General features: G+C 33.4%; 1 protein-coding gene and 1 long non-coding RNA gene across 2 annotated transcripts; both read left to right on the forward strand.

Moving 5' to 3' along the window:
• The first annotated feature begins 173 nt into the window (after positions 1 to 173).
• Positions 174 to 1,685, forward strand: LOC111616304. The gene has a single exon (XM_023357732.1). It carries the CDS (start codon positions 174 to 176, stop codon positions 1,683 to 1,685), a length of 1,512 nt encoding a protein of 503 aa, XP_023213500.1.
• A 16,463-nt stretch (positions 1,686 to 18,148) lies between these two features.
• On the forward strand, positions 18,149 to 19,786 carry LOC111616305. Its single transcript, XR_002755223.1, has 2 exons — positions 18,149 to 18,296; positions 19,590 to 19,786. It is a non-coding gene; the product is annotated as an uncharacterized LOC111616305 (long non-coding RNA).
• Positions 19,787 to 25,574: the final 5,788 nt, after the last annotated feature.

Consider the following 25,574-nt stretch of genomic DNA (forward strand, 5'->3'; position numbering starts at 1 on the left):
GTAGGTATGAGAGGACGCTTGAAAGGGGCTGTCCACAGGGTTCCTGTATTGGTCCCCTTCTGTGGAATGTTCTAGCAGACACAGCGTTGCGACTGATCCTTCCAGACCAAGTCCAACTGCAGGCTTATGCTGACGACCTATTGCTAGTAGTTGCAGGCTATAGTCGACGCGACATGGAGGTTCGCGGCAACGAAGCGATAGAACAGCTCATTCGCTGGGGGGAGCTGCATAAGCTCTCCTTTAGCCCTGAGAAATCAGAGGCCCTGACGGTGGCCCGAAGCGGGGTATTGGCACGCCGACCTATATACCGCATCCGGGGCAACCCCATCCGAATGGTGAATGAGTTAAAGTACCTCGGTGTAATCATAGACCAGACACTATGCTGGACTCCCCACCTAAGGGATGTTCGAGTCAGAACAAACCGAATGATAGCGGCACTATCAAGACTAGCTAGGCAGGATTACGAGCTGGGTGGCGAGGCGCTTCGTACCATCTACAAGATGAGTGTGGAGCGCGTTGTCTGCTACGCCTGTGGCGTTTGGTGGAAAGACACCGCCAACGTCTGTCAGAGTAGGACAGTACTCACGATCCAGCGTCCCGCTGCTTTGTGGATCACGCGTGCGTACAGAACTGTGTCAACGGATGCGGCCCTGGTCTTGGCCGGGCTGCTCCCCTTGCCTCTGGTTGTCAGCCAAGAGGCAGCCTTCTACAGAACAACGGTGGAAGGTAGAGAGGCCATGCATTGTAATCGGAAGTACCCGATCAGACTTAGGCGTCAGACAGACGTACTAAAGATCCATCCTGCCCTTAGGATTGGACTCGATTGGGAAGTCGGTGAACCGACTGGTACTGGTGTTGAGATATACACCGATGGCTCAAAGGACGGCAGCTTAGTAGGCGCCGCATACTGCGTCTTTTCCGACGGAGTTGAAGTGTACAGCAGAACTGTCAGACTGAACGAGGAGGCGTCCGTGTTCCAGGCAGAACTGGTGGCCCTGGAGGGGGCGTCCCAGTGGATCCTACTACACCCGGGTCCAGAGCCGGTCACGGTTTACTCAGATAGCCAGTCGTCGTTACAGGCTTTAAGCGACGGGTACCATCGTGACCCATTCGTACATGAGATCAGAGGTAGGGTACTGAGGGCGAGGCACGAGCGACACGTTGCCCTGCGGTGGGTAAGAGGCCACACCGGTGTCCTGGGCAACGAACGGGCCGATCAGCTGGCAAAGGCGGGAGCCAGTGGCCCATTTGTTACGAGGATGGTCGACCCCTCGACTACATACATAAAAGGTACTCTACTGCAGAGATCGATGATAAGCTGGCGAGAGCGCTGGACTCTAAGTACAGTAGGTAGGTCAACCTACGCCTTCGTGCCTGTAGTTGGCCTCACTCCGATAAGTTGTTGCTCATTGTCGACTCAAATCTTAACTGGCCACGGGAGGTTCCCCCACTTCAAGTCCAAATTCGGACAAGGAGATGGTAGCTGCCCCTGTGGTAGTCCTTGCGGCGAAGCGAGGCATTACGTACTTGACTGTCCCTTAACAAGGGACTTCCGCCTATGGGCGGACCAAGTGGACTGGTCTAAGCCCCCTGATCAAGTACTTCGAACGCTAGCAGCTAGTAAAGGGAACCTAAAGAAACTAAAGGAATTGATGGGAAAAATCATAGATCTTCTTGATTTATAAGTCTATTTGGCTTATTTGGGCCCCTCCCTCTGGGGTAAGGGCCCCGCTGTCCGCATACCTACTGTACGTAGGTATTGTTTGAGTATTCTATATATGTGTGAGCTATAAAAGGTTTAGTAGTGTGGACCAAAGTGCAGTACAGGCTGCACATACAAAAGTTATGCCAAGTTAGTGAGCTGGGCCGGGGTGCGGACGGAAGTCCGAATGATGCATCATAGGGCCCAGCTATGACGTCTGTCTCCCGCGTCAGGTACCGACCAGTCGATGAACAAGGCATAGTCTCTTTTAACCCTGTAGTGCCAATAGGCGGGGCAGGGCAAAGAGTTCCTTATGAGACAACTTTAACTGACGCGTCTTCACGGGTGTGCCTACGTTTATCGTCAGATAGAAGTTGATCCCCACCGCGCAGATTTAACTATCGCTGTTCATTGTAAATTCGAACGATTGCTTTTCGAGATTTCTTGAAATTTTCGCAGATAAGTTATTACCCGACGAACAACGGTTGCACTTTACATCCTGCCATAGCTGCAACGTCCGACCTGCCAAGACCAGTTGGATTTTGGCTTGCTCGTATTAAGCATAATTTAATTCGATCTTAATAATTATTTTATGCACTACACCTACGTTATTTGGAATCGCAAGCTACAATCATCGTTATTAAAATTTTATACTACGCTCTCGACAACTATACTTGATATCTATACCAACGGTGGGCAACCCCCGGCCCGCGGGCCAGCTACGGCCCGCGAGATGTTTAAAAGAAATTATAAATAAATATTTTCGATATAATTCGTCTAGTTTAAATTGAATATTTTTTTCTGAAGTGTTGTGGCAGCAATGACAGGAAAAAATAAGGGAGTCATTTCCTTATTCAAACAAAAAATGGGAGAACAGAATTTTTCTAAATTATTTATATCTCATCGCGTCATCCATCAAGAAAATCTATGTGCAAAAGCTATGCAATTAGAAAATGTAATGTCTGTCGTATCCAACTACATAGTGATGTTTTTATTGTGTTTAAAGTCACTTAGATTTTACAAATAGGTGAGCCGTTCACAGCCCGGCACAGGCATTTGTAAAATCTAAGTGACTCATACAACATGGAATTCATATAAAACGGAATAATCAACAGTGTTATAGGGGGGTCGACTGTAGTAATTAATTTCTTTTTATTTATTTATTTCATATTTGCAGACTAAAAATTTACAGGTCACAAGGTGTCAATTAACTACTATGGCCCACGGAAAAAACGTAAAATTTATTCTGGCCCATGTTATAAAAAAGGTTGCCCACACTATACTTGATCTATACTATACTATACTGATCTATACTAATATTATAAAGAGGTAATGTTTGTATGTATGTATGTATGTAAGTTTGTTTGCAGCAGGTAATCTCCGAAACTAATTCTTTCACCAATATTTAGAATGGAACCTCAGGGTGGACATAGGCTGTATGTTATTCCGTTAAACATTCATATAAATTAAAATATATAATCTAGGTTAAGGCTTTTATGTCCAACAGATGGCGCTACGAGTACGACGCCCTAAGTTTGCTTTTCTGTGAGGCATCTTCTATCTATTTATATAAATAAAAATGTAATGTTCGTTTGTTCCCACCGATTCCTTTCAAATTTTGACACAACGCTGCATTCGAATACGCGCATGTTTTTATATATTATAAATGTCGAAATTCCCCCCACTGGGAGAGATAGACAGGGTTAAGGCTTACCGTGAAGAACTTGGCTTCTATTATACTATTTTAGATGCGGGTTTTTGCGTTTTTGATTGCCTTTTAATAGGGTACGTCAAGAGAATGTACACTTAGAAAAAATTTTTCGAATAATTTCCCCCCAGGAGGAAGTGTTATTTATTTATAATAGATACATTTTGAGCCACAACAACGCGTGGCGGGGTCTGCTAGTTTTCAATATTTGTTCACGTGGTATTTTAGTTTCACGTCGATGGGTTATCTATCGTAGCTGCGATGTTCTTAATTCTACGATGCTTCAAATAGAACAATTTCTTTCTTAATTGCTTTACTACACAATTTATACTTTCATCTTTATATTAAATTTACCTTCGATACACAAGTAGTGACTGTACTGCTTACTGCAATAAAACACTAAAAAATTCGCCGAATTGTGTTTAAATGAGCGTTTGAGGCCAATCCTACAGCATTTGTTATACTCTTTAATATCTGCTTGAACACTGACCTTTTCCCTACTTAATAAAAGAAGGCTGATGTTAAATTGATTTTCAAACCAACCAGCGCTAACACTTACAAAAAGGACAGACCGATCTGCTTTCTCCCAACTCTGGGAAAAGTGTTAGATGGTCTAATGATTAATAGGATCACTTGGCATCTAGCAAGCGTAGAGCCCTTCATCAGAATCAGTTCGGGTTCTCTAAAAACAAAAGTACTGTAGATGCCATCCACCAGGCTAAGCTTAATAATCAGCTTACGGCAATAGTCACTATTGAGTTTAGAGGCGCCTTTGATCACGCCTGGTGGCCTTCTACCTTGCACACACTACATGCTCATTACTGCCCTCAAAATCTTTAAAACCTCTTCAATCCTACCTTTGAAACAGGAGTGCAAATGTTTATACAACACAAAATAACATAATCATACCCATCACTCGGGCTGTCCTCAGGGATCTAGGTCCTGTTCTGGTCTCTCCTGCACTTAAACGACACCCTGCCTCCTAGCTGCCTACATACAGGGCTATGCGGACAACACAATTATCCTAGCTTCACACAGAAACAGTGAACGCTTACAGGACATATGCAATAACATTCACCAGTAGAGTATTAAGCATAGGCAACCCATTAACACAGACAAATGCAAAAGCATGATAGTGGGGAGGAACGCACCACTCGTCTGGAAGCTTACCCTTCGAATAAGCGCTGAAAGAATAAAGCAAACAACGGAAATTAATAACGATAATTATTACGTTTACTAGTATTTGAGTCGAGTAGAGGAAGGCATTGCATTGCATTAAGAAGACCTCCCGGAAGGCATTATTCCCGTGCGTACTATCCAATTACTAATACTATCCACTGAATTTTCACTTTTCATGGGTCAATATAACCGCTGTTGCTGATGCCCAACTTGTTATAACCACTAACTAATATTTAGTTGGTATTTAAACTACTTTTACATAAAATATGAAATTACTTGTTGACAAGACTATGTCTTGTTTATAAAATCGTACTGCCGTTTTATGTTACCAGCATAGAGGTATGAAGAAGTACACTTAGAGAGTTGCTATTTGACACAGATGCCCAAATCATTTGCGCATAAAAAATCCAGACTTGTAAGTAGTCAGGGGACCGAGATCCGAGTCAAAATAAAATCCAAAATGGCGACCCTCTTCTACAAACAGGCAAAACAGGCACCTCACCCCACCGAAGTCAGGTGGAGGAGAGTACCACTCACAGTCATTCTAAGAAGTGAACTCTGACCTTAGGACCGAACACGTAGTTTCTTGTATGTTAAATAAAATTTGTAATCTAATTTTGTAAATTTGAGAGTGCTTCAAATAAGACGTTAAAACGGTTTTATGTCGTTATAAGTGGGTTTTTTTAACATTATCTAGTATAGTAAAACCGTGTGACCAATAAAAATTTAACGTTATATTAGGTTTTCGTTACATCCAATGACGTTATAATCGGGTTAAACTGTAAATTGTTTATGCAAAATAAAAAAATAATTTCGGACGATACAATAGCCACGATTATTTTTTTTCAAAAACAAGAAATTTTCGTTACGCATCGACAAAAATTCAACCCAAGCCGACACGCAACAGAGAGAAATTTCGAAATCGGATAGGGTAATTTCATCGAAAATGCATCGTGGCCAACGAAGTTTGAACGATCGAGCCCAAAAGCAGCGATACCAAAGAAGATTGGAAAATGAGAACGAGACCCGCATTCAGCTTCAAAATGATTCCGCTTAGTCCAGTAGTGAGTCTCCCAGACATAGTCTTGTCCCAAATACGGTTTTGCCGTTTTACTTGTTTATTTTTAAAACCATATTATTAAATAATTAAATAATACAGTAGAACCCTGATTATCTAAGATAATGTGGACTAAAGACAGCCAGGGCCATTTCAAATTAAAAATTACAAATATAAAAGATTTATATGGTAAATCACTTTTTATACCATGGTAAATATAATCATGTATATGAATATTAATTTTATCCCATTTATTATACATATAATGCCTACAATAGTTTTAAGATTAAAAATATGTATTATTGTAGTACATTTTAATATGAATGGTTTGTGTAATTTAACACTAAAGTGAAATAATACAAGGTTAAGGATTATACAAATAATTCTCTGGCGATTCTGTAAACACATCTCATTGAATAATGTGTTATGCATTATTTTTTTTTCATAAATTTTCCTTCAATGTATTGTAGATTATAGTTTATCGATTTAGGTCATGGCTGCCCCATCTCTTTTATGAGATGATGATTGATGAAAATTATGATGAGATGAGATGAGTTGAGATGAGATGAGATGAGATGAAAATTATAATTAATTACAACATAATATATAATTTATTTAGACTAGCGCTTAAATTTCACATAAATCGAAAAAAGAAACAGATTTTTAAGCAAATTTAAAATTTTCTACCCATAACATCCTTCAAAATTAACTTAGAAAAAATAATAAAATTGTTAATTTAAATTTAAATAATAGCTAGGGGCGCCCCTAGTGGCCGTTTTTGGCATACCGTGACAGAAACCGGTTTTCCGCTTTTATATATAGTAGATAATCACTTAAGAACGCTTTGTTAAAATTGCTGCCAATAGATGGCACTAAGTGTACTTTAGATTAAATACAGGTAACCCCCGTATAACACGGTAGTTACGTTCCAAAAAATTGCCGTGTTATGCGAAACAAAGAACTAGTACGAAGAGTAGGGTTAGGTTCTAAAACTTAAAAAACGTGCTAGTATATTGTCATAATTATGATAAGAAAATTTTAATAAAGATATTTAAGTGATGCATATTTATATAAATTAAACAATGTTTTCTTCGTTATCAGTAAAAGCACTATTAACCGAGGATAACTTGCCTAAAAAAAACGGCAAGTTATCCTAATCCACTGAGCATTTTTTTGCATTATCTTCAGATCCATGCCAAATCATGCATTCAGATTCATGCATTATCTTCAGATACCTTTTGCAAAACGTATGTAATTTTAGATTGCTTGCTTCTAGTTAAAAAATATTTATAAATTTCCTCATATAGTGCTAAGCACTTATGAAGAATAAAACAAGTATGAAATAAGGGAAAAATATCTGGCAACTTCAGAAGCAGAAGTGTCCAGATCTGGAAACTTTGAAACAAGTTTTGAGAAGGATCATGTGTATCGACAGAAGCCGAGAAAAAAAAATTTGCATATTTAAATACTAATAGTTCATGAAAATAATTTTCGTAAACTATTATTACTTAAGTATGTAAAAATTTATTACATTTCATGTTGTAGGAGGGTTTTACCCAATTCTCGAATTGTGTCATANGAAAGCCACTTTCAACCACTTTCAGCCTCATATCTCTTGCACCCTTATAGCTATCGAGACGCAACCACCCCTATGCACGAATGGAGACTTGGGGCTACCACCACATACAAACACCATTCACGTGCAATGTGTAGTTTTGGCGAAAAAGTGAGATATAGGGACATACATGTCCATTTATATATATATATAGATTAACTGTATTAAAAACATTTTATTCCGAGGAGTTCACAGGCTTCACCACACTGCAATAAGGATTCATAATATAGACACAAAATAGAAAAATAACAACTTACATTTAATATTAGCAAAGAAATACATATTAAAATTGCTGTGTTTATTTTCTTTATTCCATTTAAACTATTCAGCTATTTGAACAATAAACATACTTTCGGTGTATAAATATAACGTTTTGTTAAATTTATAAAATAATTTTATTAAATTACAAACATTATAAATCCGATATTTAAACAAAATATAATTTTTTATTTTGGTTTTAAAATTAAAGCAGGTACAGTACATGGAGACTTTACTTCATAACTAGAGATGCAGGACGCAAAGAGCTAACATCTCCATATTAACCTATTAGAAGAAGAAGAGCCGTTTTTGTCTTTCTTCACCCAAGTGGGCCTTAAATAAGCGGTACACAGAAAACCCTCTCTGCCTGTCGTACAATCCTCAAGTATACTTACATAATCACAATTTCTTCGGTAAATCTGAAAGAAAGGAAGAAAAAACGTGAAATCTTCTAACAAATTTACGCTTAAACCACTTACGATAGGAAAAGCCAACAACACATTCTAACAATTCGTTACGTATTGTTGGAATATATTGTTAAGAACACGTGACGTATTACGATCAAGTCATATTTTTGCGTCACGTGTTACGTAATAACGTTAATCGGTTTGAAATATTTCAGATAAGATTATTTTATAAAAATGTTTATTATAAACAGGATTATTTGAACTTTTTAAAGTTAAAATAATGCTTTTTCTAATGAATAAAATTATAAAAATATCGAATCATTCATTGATTCTAAAGTAATGTTATCTGTATTTTTGAAAATCTCAAGAGGAATTTGTAATGATTGTGGCCCTTTGCACGCCAAGTGTTACCAGAATATCTTAATACACAGATTTCAGAAATTTTCGACAAAAGGCACAGGAGTTAAGCTTCAAAGCGGGCGAAGAAAATCGTGCCCCATACACACTAACATCCATCCATACATACAGAAAAAATGCCAGTTGCGGTTTATGAAGGAATTAAAAACTACTTATTCTGAAAAAAGACAATTACTTTAAGATTGTTAAGAACACGGAAGACGCGTGAATTACTTTGCTACTTACAATAAAAGCTATCAATTACTCGCTTCCATCAAATATTCAAATCACATTTCAAATGAATTCTATCCTACTAATCAAATTTATATTTTTCGGTTCTTTTCTCGTTTTAAAATGCGAACAATGTAGACAAATAATAGACTTTAACATAGAACCGACTTAATTATGAATTATTTATTTTTATTATTCGAATTGCGGAACTTCGGAAAAAGAGACCATTGATATTTTATGAAACGTAATTTTTTCAACGATATCGCTCCATTCCCTACACACTTGTCTGCACACGTTTAATTCGGTATCTTTTAGATATTTAAATATGTAAAAGACTACTTATTCCGCTAATTCTATGACTAAGAGGGAGCATTGTTGAAATATTGAAGACATTTCTGTTATTTCTTCCATCTTTATAATTACCTGGATAAAAAGAGAATTTATTAACTTTTGTTACTTTTATCTTAACTTTTATAAGTCGTCAATTTTAAATTTGTTCCGTAGAGGATGTTTTACGCTTACGACCCTGAACCCCGAAGTAAAATAAATCTATCCAACTACATAATAGCAAAAGAACAAATTTAACTTTGATATATTGAATGGTGAATAATGCGTATCAATAAAGTATAAATAAAACATTTTGATCTTTATAGTAATATTTATTGAAAATACTAGCTAAAGCTTGCCCATTTTGTATAAACTGGGTATAATAATATAGTAAAAAACGAAAAATGACTAATTTATTCCTAACTGGGTGATAAATTACTTTACAAAAATATAAAATTCATCAATTTTTTACTTTATTTATAGAATTTTCATAGAAAAACATTAGTTTTGATCAAAATAAATGAACTATTTGTATAATTATGTGAAACAACCAATAATTATTACTGTTTAAAAAAATTGAATGTATAAAATTTTATGAACGAACGAAATAAATTCTAAAATGTTGTAATGTATGCAAGTTATGCAGCAAAGAGCCCATTTTAACATTTTATTAAACATATCTCGAACTCGCTAACACCCCAATTTTAATTTTAAGTTGCCACTATCCTGATCAGCAATTCCAAGGAATTCAGGGGTCCATAGGAACCACTAAAGGAAACCTTGCTCTGTTGTGACGTTTCTGTACTGATAGAAAATAACAATAACTTATAAAAATAAAAATTAAATAAAAACAAATATAGTAATTACTGCAAGTTTGCATATTAATTCAACGTAAATTGAAATAAACTTGAGCTTCCAATCTGAAATGGTCGCCAATCACTGAGTGGTTTTTTATAAATCTCTAATTACCAAATAATAGGAATATTGTTTCGATACTCGGGCATGGGTGTTTCGTTTACCAATCGAACTTTTTCACAGGTATACGTGTTAACCAGCTGTAAAAGCTAACACCTGTTCTCAAGGTCAACGGGTTTCTAAACAATGCACGTGTAAAATTTCACTCTTTGTTAAATGATAAATATAGCTGTAGGTAATGTTATTCTATCAAATAAAAGATTTTTTAGATTAGTTTTAACTTTTATATTGTTTCTTTATATATAAAATAACTTTAGTAATAAAAAATTACGAGAATAAAAGCGCGGATTTAATAAAGATACGTTGTCTTGAAAGAGTTAAAAATTACAATTTATCACAACGTTGTTAGAATTTAGATTACGAAGATATAACAAAATGTTAAAAGCATTTTCGTACATGTAATCAGACCAAACATATTTTTAGTTAATTCAGTTGTATAAGTAATTTATTTACTTATAATGTTATCGACATGCAACGCATTCTAAATACATTTAATTATAAATACCAAAAGCTAAGATAATATAAATATTAAAAGTTTATTACACTACTTCAATTATTAAAAAATTCATTAGGAAATGCTATAATTATCACAGATTACGAATATGAATAAAAAAAAAACTGTGTATAAAATAACTGGAAATATATTATTTGATTGCTTATAAAAATAAGGTAGAGTTTTGTACGTATATGAAATTGTTACCTCAATTAATTTGCTAGAAATATATAAAATGCGGATAACGTACATATCGATATAATATAGGCTATATATAAACTATAATCATGTATGCCTCGTTCTTTTTGTTGCATGTTTCTGACAGATTTGAAGTTTGGGTTGAAGATTTTTGAGCCTCCCTGTAGCTGAAAATGCCGGATTTTCGCGGATCATTCCTTGCATATACAGTCGTCTTAACAGTAATATGAATTCAAAAATTTAATATTTCCGTGTTTGTATAAAAGCGGATAAAATTTCGATTTTATGATGGTTCTTCGAACCAAGAAAAATAAAATAGACTCTAAGTATAATAACTCCTTTTTTATCTACCAATCTGTTAATAAACTCTCAACTGTTGTTATATTAAAGTGTCCGAATTTTACACATAAAACCTTACACATGTTAAGGACTATACGTTCTAAAATACACGAAAGTTAATAAGAATATTGAGTCACTAAACACTACTCTTAAGATGGATTTATTTTTCCATTTAAAACGAATTAGAAACTTCATTCCAGTCGCGTTAAGCCGTTTGTTACAAAAACAGAAATGAACAACTGCGATTTCATTAAATCGTAGTTGTTCATTCGATTTCTAACTCAAGTTTTCCCCTGCTATTGACACATGTCGTTAAAACACGTATAGCTTACAGCCGTTACTGATAAATTTTAAAATAAAATGATTACCAATTACAATAATGTATAGATCCGTTATATGAAATATTTCATTTTCGTAATATTTGGAGTAAAATAATAAGAAAAATGCGAATACTGTAGTCTTAATGGACATAAAAATTTTCCAATTAAACAATAATTTGTTTTTCCATTTGTCATCCGGAAATGACGTTTCAACCGGCTACGATTTAATTTTCTAAACTTGACATTTAAAGCCGAATTGGTTTTTATTCCTTCGTTTCAGTTGACAGAAAGACATTTCTGCACTGGTTGTTTAACTTCGACTAGGCTAAAGTCCATAGAACAAAGATTCTGATGACCTGCAAAGTGACTTCCGAAACATAGAGCAGTGTTTTTAGCAGTTTAAAGACCCTGTTAATCGTCTATAAATGGACAAGGCAACTTGTATTGTATAGTCATTCACACTGTATTTAAACCGGTGTTCGACTGTCATTGTAGTCAGTAAACTTCCGAAACACAATTATAATTACATCAACAATTAAATTTGTAAATCGGATTGTGTAAAGTGTATATAAATTTTTAGTTATATTAGATAAAGTTAAAAAAGTCCGAAATCACGTCTTAGGTAAATGGTCTCCTATGAGATACCAGGGGTTGCTAATATGAGACAGTATCTCATATTAGGTTCCTTTAGGTTTATAGTATAAATAACATATGGAAAATCAAAACATACCCAATTAAAATCACACTTTTAATTTGTGCTTATTAATTAAATGTAGACTAACATCAATCTTTAAAATAACGAAAGATCTCAATTATTGTTAATTATTAATCAAAGATCAAAAATAGATTTAATCTATGTCAGCCTCAAAATATAAATCACAGCGATTTTCATAATGGCATTTTTGAAACAATATCAAAAATCAACAAATATAGATTGCGTAGAGATCTCAAAGCTGGACGTCTCCCCATACGAACTTTTACGAGTACTTCAGCATGGGCATCCTTCTTGACGTAGCGCTCTAGGGTACCCTTTATTGTACTCTTTTCGCCCCGCCTTCTGGGCACCAAGAGGACCTCTTATAGCAGGCCCATTATGGGTTCGGGCAGGCCCACAATGTTGCGACCGGGTGGTGAGGGTCGGGGACCAACGTATCCGAACGGACCACCGCCTGAAAGATTCCTGGGGATTCCTTGACCCGTCCGGATCCGGCCTTTCTAAGGTACCCTTAGGAACACCGAATTGTTTTGATGCCTTTAAGTAACCCATTTGATTGCTCCGTACTGCATCCACGGCTCGTATCATGGTACGGTGTTCCCAGGTTTTCCTTTTAATTGGGGCCATCTAAAATATATAAAAAATCAATAGTTGCCGTTAAACTAATACGTATACTTTCACCTCACATATGAAATTAGATATCTCATATTAGGATACACATGTATCCTAATATGAGATCTCATTTTAGGAACCCCCATGTCTCTCATATTGAGAACACATTCAAATTTTACAAAACGGCTGCCTACTTTTTTTGCTGACAAAAAACAATAGTACTACACTAATAACGTGAAATTGACCGTATAATTGATACAATGAATGTAAATTAAAAGAATTTAGCGTAATAATAACGTTGTTACATATATCGTAAACATTTAATGTCAAAAAATTTGTTTTGTGGTTTTGTGAAAATCTGCACACCCACGATCTAACAGCGCCTCTGGCCAGCGGGCACTGACTAGGGATTGCAATCCAGCAGTGTTTTCAATCCAGCTGGATTTTTGCTGGATCAACATCATTCCAGCTTGATCCAGCGCGGATCCAGCGCAGATGTATTTTTGCTGCAATAAAGTGTTACCTATCTATCTATCCAGTAATTTATGCTTTTTTTTAAATACTTAAGAAACTTTTATTATTTAGACTGGTCACTATACAGTAAATCAGTAAAACTTCTTACACATTTAGGAGTAAAGTTAACTTTGGTTCAGTTTAACACTTGAGATAAAGATAATTAACTTTAAATGTTTAGTTAAGTTAAGTAATAGCAAAGGTAATTCTACTAATTAATTTATATTAATATATTATATTATAATAATGTAAGGACTGATAATCAGTGGCTTAGTGGCTATCAGTCTTACCAGTTTTCTTATATAGGCTCTACATATCAGTCTGTAGTTATTTATAAGTAATTTAATTATTATTCTTAGTAAAGTAGTGAGTAAGTAATTAGTAGTAGTCTTGTAGTTAGTTATTACTATCACAACCATGAATCACATGCATTCATATCATCATATCTCTAAGATACTGATACTCATTAATTTAATTAACTATTTAACTAACTATTTAACTAACTAGGTAGTCTCAGTTTGTCACTAATTTTAACAATAAAATTGCCTAGCCTAGCCCACTAACCACTTATAGAATAAAAGTTAAAAACTCTTACTTAATAAAATTAGAATAGAAGTTATAAAATATTAGTCTTGTCTTGAATAAAGTATTTTAAAGAATTAAATAAAATTAAATCAATCACTTCTGTTATTTTTTTGACTTTTCTAAAAGTAGGATCTCAAGAAACAAATGGTATTGATGGTGTTGTCTCCCAACCTACTTCTTAATGAACTGCATATATATCCCGCCCTATATAAGGCCTTTTCTGCCTCTACGCTAGTTGGTTTCAGTGTCATCAAATAATGATAAATCAAAGATAAGTTTTCACCTCTGACTCCCTCACTTTCATAAACAGCCATTTCCTTTTTTAATAACTTATCATAATCCTTCTCAGTACTAGTTTCTTTCCGTTTCATGAAGTTTTCTTTCTCACGCTTTAGTTGGATCTCTAATTCTTGTTCCAATGTGAAATTCAGGAAATCCGGGTTATCTGGATCATCGTTTTCCACCTCCGTAATATCCTCTGCCATTGCTGCTGGTTCCACTACATATGTATTTACACGATTCAGCATATTTTTCATCTCCTGGCGCATTACATTTTTTTCGGCATGTGAAAGATAAAGCTTTCTAACTTTTTGGTCATACTTCTTTGGGTTCTGTATGTAAATCAGCATTCCTGTGACCTCGATAAGACGCCATTTTCTGAGTCTTTTGTGGAGTGCCTCGGAAAGCTCGGCACTCAAGATTGTGTCCTGGCTTTTTAGTTTGTCTAAGATAAATTTCAGGGTTGTGTCAGCAGTTATCAAACTCGACTCTCTTCTACAGAGCTTTTACGGCCACTTTATAAGTTAGGTTTCGTAAACAAGCCGCGAGGCTGCAGCTCTCCTTAGGCTTAAACAGATCGTTCCGTCATGTGATTCACTGACGTCACAACCGACTGTAAACGAATTATGCACCAGGACTAGGAGAGGAGTTACTTATTTTATTTAGCGCGAAGACACTTTATTTAGTGAAAGCGGAAAGTCAACTGGCAATTAGATCAGCAGAGGTAAAAGGGCAGGCAGTGTGGTGTAGAGAGGGGGTGTAGCACGTGCCACACTGAGCGGCAACGTCTCTTTCGCCGCCGAGCGATAGCGCACGTAGAAACGCGGCAACACCGACAACGTAGACTTTTGCGTTACTATTTAGAAAGTTAATTGAGTATTTGCGGATCCGCAGCGCTGGATCCAGCACCTGATGCTGGATCCAGAAGGCCGAAGAATGAGCTGGATCCAGCTGGATTGCTGGATGAGGGATCCAGCAATTGCAATCTCTAGCACTGACATACATTTGGAGCTATTGCCAGGACGCTTCGGAAGACACTAGAGCCAAATAGTTGAGATTAATAGTTTGGCCAAAACCTTGGTATCTCATATTTGGCATCTTTACCCTATCAGTAGCGTGCTGCCCGTGAAAGCTGTAGAAATGCCATTTCCCTTGTATTTTCAAAAATAAAAATAATTTAAATATTTATATTTTATTATTATTATATTTATAATTGTATTTATATAAATGCAAAAATGTCAAAAGTCAATAGATTATTTCAAAGGTTTAAGAAGTAATGGACCGAATATAATATAAAAGCTGATTAGAGATTTCATGCTGTTTGAGTAACAAAGGCTTAAGAAACCACTTAAACTGGGCGAGCCGATTTCCTGAAATTTAGTGAAAAACGCAGGGGGTGGTATAGTGAATAGCGAGACAGGTGTCAGTTTGAATTTGTTATCCTTTCAGTCCAGTCCTTTGATCGTTACTCGCGGTAAGTACGTGTGGTTTTAACATTTTATACACAGAAATGTTTACATAAACTTTATAAGCGAACTTATGTATGTAATGTAATTATATACCACGCAATTTTCATTTTTTCTTTTGTATCTAAATTTTAATAATTTTAACGATAAGTACAGATAAGTTGCGTATATTCAGCTATATGAAAAGACAATTTAGACAAACATATTTTGCTAACACATTTTAAAGAATTGAATTTTACTAGAAACGTACGTAGCTAAAGTATTTTCTCTATAAAGATTCATTTCTAGAATCGCACAAGTTAATAATTCTAACGATAAGTACAGATAAGTTGCGTTTATTCAGCTATATGGGAAGACAATTTAGACAAACATATTTTGCTAACACATTTTAAAGTATTGAGTTTTATTAGAAACGTACGTAGCTAAAGTATTTTCTCTAAAAAGATTCATTTCTAGAATCGCACAAGTAAATAATTATTTAAATAACTATCGAAAATTTACAATTAATATCATATTATTATAAGAATTTACTTTCCCAAGTGTTCAGATCATTTTTGTGTCTTTGACATTTTTATTGTTTTTACTTTAATTTAGAAACAATTATTAAAATTTCATTGTCTGAACACTAATTTTTCTACTGAAGTGTATATAAACAAACACATACTAATTATATTTTTATCTGTAATATAAACCTGATTCACTTTATTTGAAATTAGTAGAGTTTCTAAAATAATTTCTTTTGTTCGCTTTTGCAGAGATATCAGAATATGGGAAAATATCAATATAAGCTTTGTCAGAAGTTTTCTTCATCTTTAACTCCACCAGCTGTCACGAGAGGAGTCATGAAAACGAAAAAAGCAATAAAGTGCGATTATTGCTGGAAAAGATTTATACAGCAAAATTTTATATATCATTACAAGCAAGAATTTCATCCAACAAAAGAAAAACAGTTTTCGTCTCAGGTACATGAAAGTGTATCATATTTTAATCACTTGATATAGTTTATAAATATATTATGGTTTACAACAGTAACATATACAACGGTTTACGTGTAGAAAGTTTTCTAATTGTAAATGTGTTTATTCGTAACAATNTATAATTATGTGCTTTCGCTCCACGCTCGAGGTACGTTCGAGAAAGTCGCATAGAGTTACATAACAAATGATCTATTGAACTTTAAAAATTTTTTTTTTTTAAACTTTAACACTTATTGATTTTCGGATGTTTTTTTAAGTCTGTAAATTTTTTCAAAAATTTTAATCCGCGCGAAAAAATTTTATCACTATTTTAATAAATTTGTAATGACGCACGATTAACGCTTGATTGTTTTTTTCGGATTTTTTAAATGAAATTTCATTCAACTTTTTAAAGTTCCGGTGCACTAATTTTACTTCTGTAAAGTTATTTGAAGCTACTTTCTGGTATCAACAACGACTTAAGTATCTAAATTTTTTCAAAGATTTTTTCACATGCGAAAACATTTTATCGCGATTTTAATCTACCTTTAATGACGCACGATTAACGCTTGATTGTTTTTTGCGGATTTTTTAAATCAAATTTCATTCAGCCTTTTAAAGTTTTAGTGCACTAATTTTACTACTGTAAAGTTATTTGAAGCTACTTTCTGGTATAAAAAACGACTTACAATAGATTTTTAGTTAATAGATTTTATTATATATACGTTTAATTAAGTCTGGGGTCAAAAATTGCAATAAAACACGTAATTTTCGAAAACTGTTTAGAAATATACAGCCAGCTACTATTCAATCTTCTTTAGATTTTTTCCCTACCGAGACTTTGATGAAAATGTATTTCCCGAAATAAGTGGGAAGACCCCATTCGTCGTCTCTGTGATTAAAACGATTAATTGTTATGTAAATGGAGCTCTGTCAGAAAATCATTGCCACTAATTGTGTGATATTCGGTTTAACACTAATGAAAAATACCTAAATTTAGAAAGTTCGTGATCTGACCTTACTGATAAAGTGGCTGCAAATGATGCAAAACTCAGAAAATGCTTGAAATAAATCGCTTTTAATCGCACATACAAAAAATTAAATCGCTGGCAACAAATTGTCGGAGTTTTATTGTCGTGTCGCCACGAAATTTAATGTAAAACGTGTGAAACTTTCAGCAAATTTCCTGATTTTTTCGTTTTTCTGTCGCTGAAAATGCCGGATTTTCGTGGATCATTCCATGCATATACAGTCGTGTTAACAGTAATATGAATTCAAAAATTTAATATTCTCGTGTATGTATAAAAGCGGATAAAAATTTCGATTGTGTGATGATTCCTCGAATAAAAAAAAATACATTCGAAGTGTAGTAACCTTTTATCTATCAATCTTTTAATTACTAAATTCAACTTTTGTTAAAGTTTGATTACTCTATTATGTATCAGGTGAGGTTAAAACAGAACGTCCAATAGGTCACATACAAGTTATCTATAGTATAAAGGAGTAGAGAAGACAGCATAATGAGTTGCTTAATTAATGAATTAACTTTTCTTGCAACATTTGTTGGTGCCATGTATTAAAGCATTTATATATTTTTAGTTATTATATAATTTTGAGGGTAGCGATAGGTTTTATAAATAAATTTAAATGTTAATAACGGGTAATATTGTCAATAACTCCGACCATACTCGATTATAACACATGATCTTTTTTACATTTGTAAGTGAAATATTTTAAAACCGATTAATATAACACGTGACGTATTTATCGAAATCGTAATACGTAACACATTGTTAAAAATATATTCTAACAATACCTATCGAATTGTTAGAATATATTGTTGCTTTTTCTATTGTAAGTAGACATTTTTAAGCGAAAATTTTTCCGAAAGTTTCGCTTTTCTCTTCGTTTTTCTCTGAGATATTCCGAGAGAATTGCGATTAGACCTAAATAAAATTCAGTAGTGTAAGTAAATTATTATATTCGATTTATAAAAAATTAAAATGAAATAACTCGGAAGAGAGTGCAAAATTGCAACATGTGTGAGATTTTTTAAAATTAATTTATCAGATAATAAATAAACTTTGATATCTATAGTGATACAGTGGTGCCTCGGATAACGTACTTAATCCGTTCCAGGAACACGTCAGTTAAGTGAAAAGTCCGTTATACGAAACGCATTTTTCCATAGAAATACATGTTAAAACATAATTTGTTCCGCAGTATAAAATAACCGTACTGTACCATTAAAAATTGAAAATGGAGCAGTCACCAATTATGCTGGGTAGTCAGATGTTGTGAGGAGATAGAGGAGCACTTTCTTTACACATTCATACAGATACAGACTTTTTACACATTGCAGCAGGTCTCTTTTTATTGTTTTTTAATCGGAGTCAGATTCAGGAAAGGCTACCAAAGCTTGCAGGGTCATCTCCTCTTGTTCCATCCTTTGTTTTTTTGGCAGCTTGCTTCTTGAAAAACATGTCCAAGGTGGTCTGTTTCTCTCTCTTCTTCAACATCTTTCTGAAATGACGGGCAAGAGTGTCATTGTAGAGATCATTGATCCTGTTGGCCTCAGCTCTGTTTGGATAATGAGTGTTGGTAAACTTTTGAACCTCTCCCCATTTGACAAAGAAGTTTTTGTCAACTTTCACTCCTTTTAATGATTTCTTACTTTGTTTCANTCCTGTTGGCCTCAGCTCTGTTTGGATAATGAGTGTTGGTAAACTTTTGAACCTCTCCCCATTTGACAAAGAAGTTTTTGTCAACTTTCACTCCTTTTAATGATTTCTTACTTTGTTTCAATTGAAATCACCTTTCTGTTTTTTTTTAAAAGCCATGATTTGCATAACATTCGAATAAATGTAAATACCCTGCACTGTGGTGATGTACTGTACGTAATGAACAGGGAAGCAAGCCGAATTCCAGCGGGAGCTCTGCACTTCAGATATACTAATAAATTATTCTAATAATACTAATATATTATAAAAATAGCAGCTTGTCATCGGCAAAAAAGTGAAAACATCATTCGCACTTGTTCGCAGAAAGTCCGTTGTTCGCAGCCAGTCCGTTGCTCGAGTCACGTAACGGCCAAACAAAAAGTCCGTTGTTCGCAGCGTCCGTTATTCGAAGCGTACGTTATACGAGGCACCACTGTATCTTCCTCCGAGCCGTGTCGAATAATTTTGGAACCCGAGGTAAACATCGTACTTAGAGACTGAATTTATTGTAAAACGTTAATTGAAAAATATCCTACAGGTTAATTCTGGCACTCCGAAAGTCGAAGCTCAGAACGAAGAAGGGACACGCCGACAGAAGACAAAGAGTTTTTTCTGTGTTTCGCTGTTAAATTTTGGTAGTTAAAAATTCAATTAGCCAAAATATTATCATGTCAAGTTCTAGTCAGACATGACAATCGACATGTCTGAAAAATAAAACACAAGAAATTAACAACTGGAAAGACCCAAACTATATTTAAACTCGTAAAGAGCAAACATGGTGTTTTTTTGTCTTAATTACTTTTATAATTAATTGAGAAAACCAGATCGAGCGTAAAATCGCTTATCTCAGCTTTATCAAGAAGAAAACAAAAAAAAACTAATACCTAGAAAAAATTCATTATTTCTATTTTTAATCTATTTCTGTAAACTAAATGTATATATTTAAACAACTTTTTAACAGTAATTGCCTGATTAAAGTGTTTAATTCTTGCAAATAAATGTTATATGCGCTAAATCCTATTTCTAGAAGCAAAAAATCGCAGATGATACGAGTTCAAAACTTACATTCTTTTCTGGCTACTCGTTATGCAAAACGTCGCTCGTTAACCGAGTCAATTTTTCACAATTTATTTTGCTCGTTATGTGAGGTGCTCGTTAAGCAAGATTCCACTGTATTAATTTTTGATCAGTGCNTAAATGTTTATATTTAAACAACTTTTTAACAGGAATAGCCTGATTAAAGTGTTTAAACCTTGCAAATAAATGTTATATGCGATAAATCTTATTTCTAGAAGCAAAAAATCGCAGATGATACGAGTGCGAAACTTACACCCTTTTTTCGCTACTCGTTATACAAAACGTCGCTCTTTTACCGAATCAATTTTTCACAATTTATTTTGCTCGTTATGTGAGGTGCTCGTTAAGCAAGATTACACTGTATTAATTAATAATAAATTTTTTTATATCATAGCACAAATCAAATTTATATAAAGTTTTTCTATTTCAATCGTTAAATAAAAAAATTAAAATTGTACATAACACTATTTATTTACACTCTGATTTATTAGTGAAAATTTTTAACTAACAAAAATATATTTAACATTAATTTCACTTTGATTTTTTAAATGGTATTCACACCATGTACAAAAATAGGACTATGAATAGAGGACAATTTTAACATTACAACTTCAGAACACGCGAAAATATATAATACTTAACAACTTACGAGTTCAAATTTATTATTTTCAAACTAAATTTACACTAATGTTGCTCTTTACAAATGACATTGAAATAATTACTGAGATCTTTCTCAGAGTACTCACCCCATTACAAACCATTCACTATAAAATTAAACTAAATGTTTTTTTTTAAATAAATAAACTAAATGTTAAAACATAATTTAGCCCATTTCAGAAGAATGTACAATGTTGCAACAAGATTTAGTTTGCTTTGAGATGAAAAATATTGCATTTTATTACTACGTTTTCATTCGTGCCATACAAAAACGATTCTTGCAAATTGTGTATCTACGGAACCTACTTCTACAGAATCGAAATTGTAGTTTTCGGGATTTATCATTTCACATTCGAGAAAATAGGAAAAATAAATATAGGCAACGAAAAGAAATACTGCTCTGAACGCATTTAGTATTTAGTTGATCTTCTAAATCGTATGAGCGTATCTTACAAAAAATCAATACAAATCATCTATTTTGCACCATTTTCGGTTTCAAATATTTTAGACTCTCTAGCTTTTCTTTGACAAGATTATAATCACATTGGTTTCTTTTTTTGATACATATAGAAACTGCCTGAATTCTCTCACCATAGAAAGCAATGCCTTTTCTTATATCGTTTAGGAGCGAGTAAGTAGTGTTTGCACCAGCCCGATTGTAATGGATCCTATAATTTTTAATTTTGATGACACACTTCAATTCATTTTCGGGTATCTTCATTAGCTGTAATAATGCGTACGGCATTTTCTCTCTTTCAGTTGTAAATATATCTTTGAGTGTATATGAAAAACGACGAATATTGAAGCCTGGAACTGAAGGAACCATGGCGATATTTATTTCAAGTTCGTCTTCTGTCGATCGATGCTTATTAAATGGTATTGTAATTGAAGCCATTTTTTGTAATTGAGTAAATAATTAAAAATTAACACTGTTTGACTTAGAAGCGATAGTTGTAAAAAATGCAACTACTTACTGCATATATTTCTATCTAAAAAGAAAACTGGATGGACTAATTCATCTGTAAGTACGTGTCTAGGACAACGTGGACATACACAATAATAAACGATACATGGTTCGGGTTGAACCATAAGTACTGAAAGTTATCACTATATCCGACGAAACAACGTACTTTTTCACAATCGTCTGCTAAGGTGTTCAGCATAGAAATTGATATTTTCTGTTAAAAAATGACAAATTAATCAGACAGAAGTCTTATCATTTATCTATTTGACCATACCAAACTACGGTATATTTATAACACCGAAAGTATGTTTATTGTTCAAATAGCTGAATAGTTTAAATGGAATAAAGAAAATAAACAGAGCAATTTTAATATGTATTTCTTTGTTAATATTAAATGTAAGTTGTTATTTTTCTATTTTGTGTGTCTTTTATAAATCCTTATTGCAGTCTGGTGAAGCCTGTGGACTTATCGGAATAAAATGTTTTTAATACAGTTAATATATTTAATATATTCATTTAATAACGCTTTGTTAAATTTATAAAATAATTTCATTAAATTACAAACATTATATATCCGATATTTAAACCAAATATAAATTTTTATTTTGATTTTAAAATTAATGCAGGTGGCGCATGATGACTTTACATGATAATTAAAGATGCTAAACACAAAGAGCCCTTTTTGTCTTTCGTCGGCATCTTCTGTCTTCACCCCAGTGGGCCTTAAATAAGCGGTACACAGAAAACCCTCTCTGCCTGTCGTACAATCCTCAAGTATACTTACATAATCACAATTTCTTCGGTAAATCTGAAAGAAAGGAAGAAAAAACGTGAAATTTTCCAATAAATTTACGCTTAAACCACTTACGATAGGAAAAGCCAACAACACATTCTAACAATTCGTGACGTATTGATGGAATATATTGTTAAGAACGCGTGACGCATTACGATCAATCATATTTTTACGTCACGTGTTACGTAATAACGTTAATCGGTTTGAAACATTTCAGGAAAGATTATTTTATAAAAATGTTTATTATAAACAAAATTATTTGAACTTTTTAAAGTTAAAATAATGCTTTTTCCAATGAATAAAATTTAAAAAATGTCAAACCATTCATTGATTCGAAAGTAATGTTATCTGTATTTTTGAAAATCTCAAGAGGAATTTGTAATGATTGTGGCTCTTTGCACACCAAGTGTTACCAAAATATCTTAATACACAAATTTTAGAAATTTTCGAAAAAAGTCACAGGCGTTAAGTTTCAAAGCGGGTGAAGAAAATCGTGCCTCTATACACAATAACATCCATCCATACATACAAAAAGAATGCCAGTTGTAGTTTATAAACGAAGTAAAAAATACTTATTCTGAAAAAAAACAATTATTTTAAGATTGTTAAGAATACGAAAGACGTGTGAATTACTTTGCTACTTACAATAAAAGCTATCAATTACTCGCTTCCATCGGAAATTCGAATCACATTTCAAACGAATTCTATCCTAGCAGTCAAATTTATATTTNCTTACAATAAAAGCTATCAATTACTCGCTTCCATCGGAAATTCGAATCACATTTGAAATGAATTCTATCCTACTCATCAAATTTATATTTTTCGGTTCTTTTCTCGTTTTAAAATGCGAATAATGTAGACAAATAATACACTTTAAACCGACTTAGTTACGAATTATTTATTTTTAATATTCGAATTGTGAAACTTCGGAAAGGGTTACCATTGCTATTTTATAAAACGTAATTTTTTCAACGATATCGCTCCACTCCCTACCCACTTGTCTGCACACGTTTAATTCGGTATCTTTTAGATATTTAAATATGTAAAAGACTACTTATTCCGGTAATTCTGTTACTAAGAGGGAGCATTGTTGAGTTATTGAAGACATTTCTGTTATTTCTTCCATCTTTATAATTACCTGGATAAAAAGAGAATTTATTAACTTTTGTTACTGTTTATCTTAACTTTTATAAGTCGTCAATTTTACATTTGTTCCGTACAGGATGTTTTACGCTTACGACCCTGAACCCCGAAGTGAAATAAATATACCCAACTACATAATAGCAAAAGAACAAATTTAACTTTGATGTATTGAATGGTGAATAATGCGTATCAATAAAGTATAAATAAAACATTTTGATCTTTATAGTAATATTTATTGAAAATACTAGCTAAAGCTTGCCCATTTTGTATAAACTGGGTATAATAATATAGTAAAAAACGAAAAATGACTAATTTATTCCTAACTGGGTGATAAATTACTTTACAAAAATATAAAATTCATCAATTTTTTACTTTATTTATAGAATTTTCATAGAAAAACATTAGTTTTGATCAAAATAAATGAACTATTTGTATAATTATGTGAAACNTGCTAGATATGTGGTCGATATAATGATCATATATAATAGTAAGTTAATATCACCAGATCAAATACTTGGATTAGCAAATAAGATAAATTCATATATTAAATTTAATAATCAAATTGAAAAATATAATAAATTAATCATATACATATTACAATTTAACGTTTGATAAGCATCTTGACTATATAGTAAGTACGAAAAGCCGTGTAATGCTAAAAAAAGTTATAAATTTTAAATCGTATTGACTATTAAATCAAACACGAAATATATATTTAACAGAAATTAGTGAGATTTTTTCCTGAACATCAAAACCTAATTTAAGAAAAAAAGAAGTGAAGAAAACAAATAATAAGTGTTTGTTAAATGGATACACAAGAAATCTGTTTAAAAAATAGCATGATGACTTGATGTTAAATCGATATAAAGTAAAACACGAAATTATGATGTACTTATCGTTTCCATATATTTAAGGTAGTGTTTCCATGGTCTCGTTTTTCTGCGAAATCTGACACTAATTAGTAATTGTGTTTACAGCCGAATGACTTTGAAAACAGCTGTTGTCGTTTTTCCGAGGACATTCTCATCAAAGTCTCATGAGGGGAAGGGTCTGAAGTAGATTGAATAGTAGTTGGCTGTATATTTCTAAACAGTTTTCAAAAATTACGTTTTTTATCGCAATTTCTGACCTCCCGACTTAATTAAACGTATATATAATAAAATCTATTAATTAAAAAACTATNGGTCTAAACTAGATTGAATAGTAGCTGTCTGTATACTTTTTAACAGTTTTCAAAAATTACGTTTTTTATTGCAATTTCTGATTCCCCGACTTAATTAAAGGTATATATAATAAAATCTATTAATTAAAAATTTATTGTAGGTCGTTGTTGATACCAGAAAGTAGCTTCAAATAACTTTACAGAAGTAAAATTTGTGCACTAGAACTTTAAAAGGTTAAATCGAATTCCAAATTAGTAATTACATTTTCTTAACTTTAAATCACAAGAAAATATTTTAAAATACACTTAATAATAACGAAAACTTCTGTAAGTACGAATTCGTCTTCATTGACGTCGTTTCCTGGTAATGTTATTTACTGCCTGAAATCCAATGTGTCGTTTTGTGAAAAGTCTATAAGAATTAAATTTTTAACATCTAACAACTGGTATGTCCTGAATTCAAATAAGCGCTTTTCAGTAGCCGAATGGATAACACCACCAAACTCTGGTAGTTAGTCGGGCAAACGGGCTTGAGTTTTTCGGATTTTTTTTCACGTTATAATAACTAAATAGAGTCCAGCTTCCCATTAAAGTCTTCCTGGAATGCATCTCCCTCAGCATATCGCTCACATGTTTTGTACCTTAACCAAATAAACCAAACTAATTCTAACGACTGATTATTTATTGTAACATCGTTACCAACCGGCTGCAACTTTTCTTCACAATG

This window comes from Centruroides sculpturatus, unplaced genomic scaffold (genome assembly GCF_000671375.1).
Source record: "Centruroides sculpturatus isolate CEXI.00-Female unplaced genomic scaffold, Cexi_2.0 scaffold2543, whole genome shotgun sequence".
NCBI classification, from domain to species: domain Eukaryota; kingdom Metazoa; phylum Arthropoda; class Arachnida; order Scorpiones; family Buthidae; genus Centruroides; species Centruroides sculpturatus.

Coding starts and splice junctions, on each gene's coding strand:
- LOC111616304 (XM_023357732.1), top strand. CDS start 174: ATGGAGGTTCGCGGCAACGAAGCGATAGAACAGCTCATTCGCTGGGGG.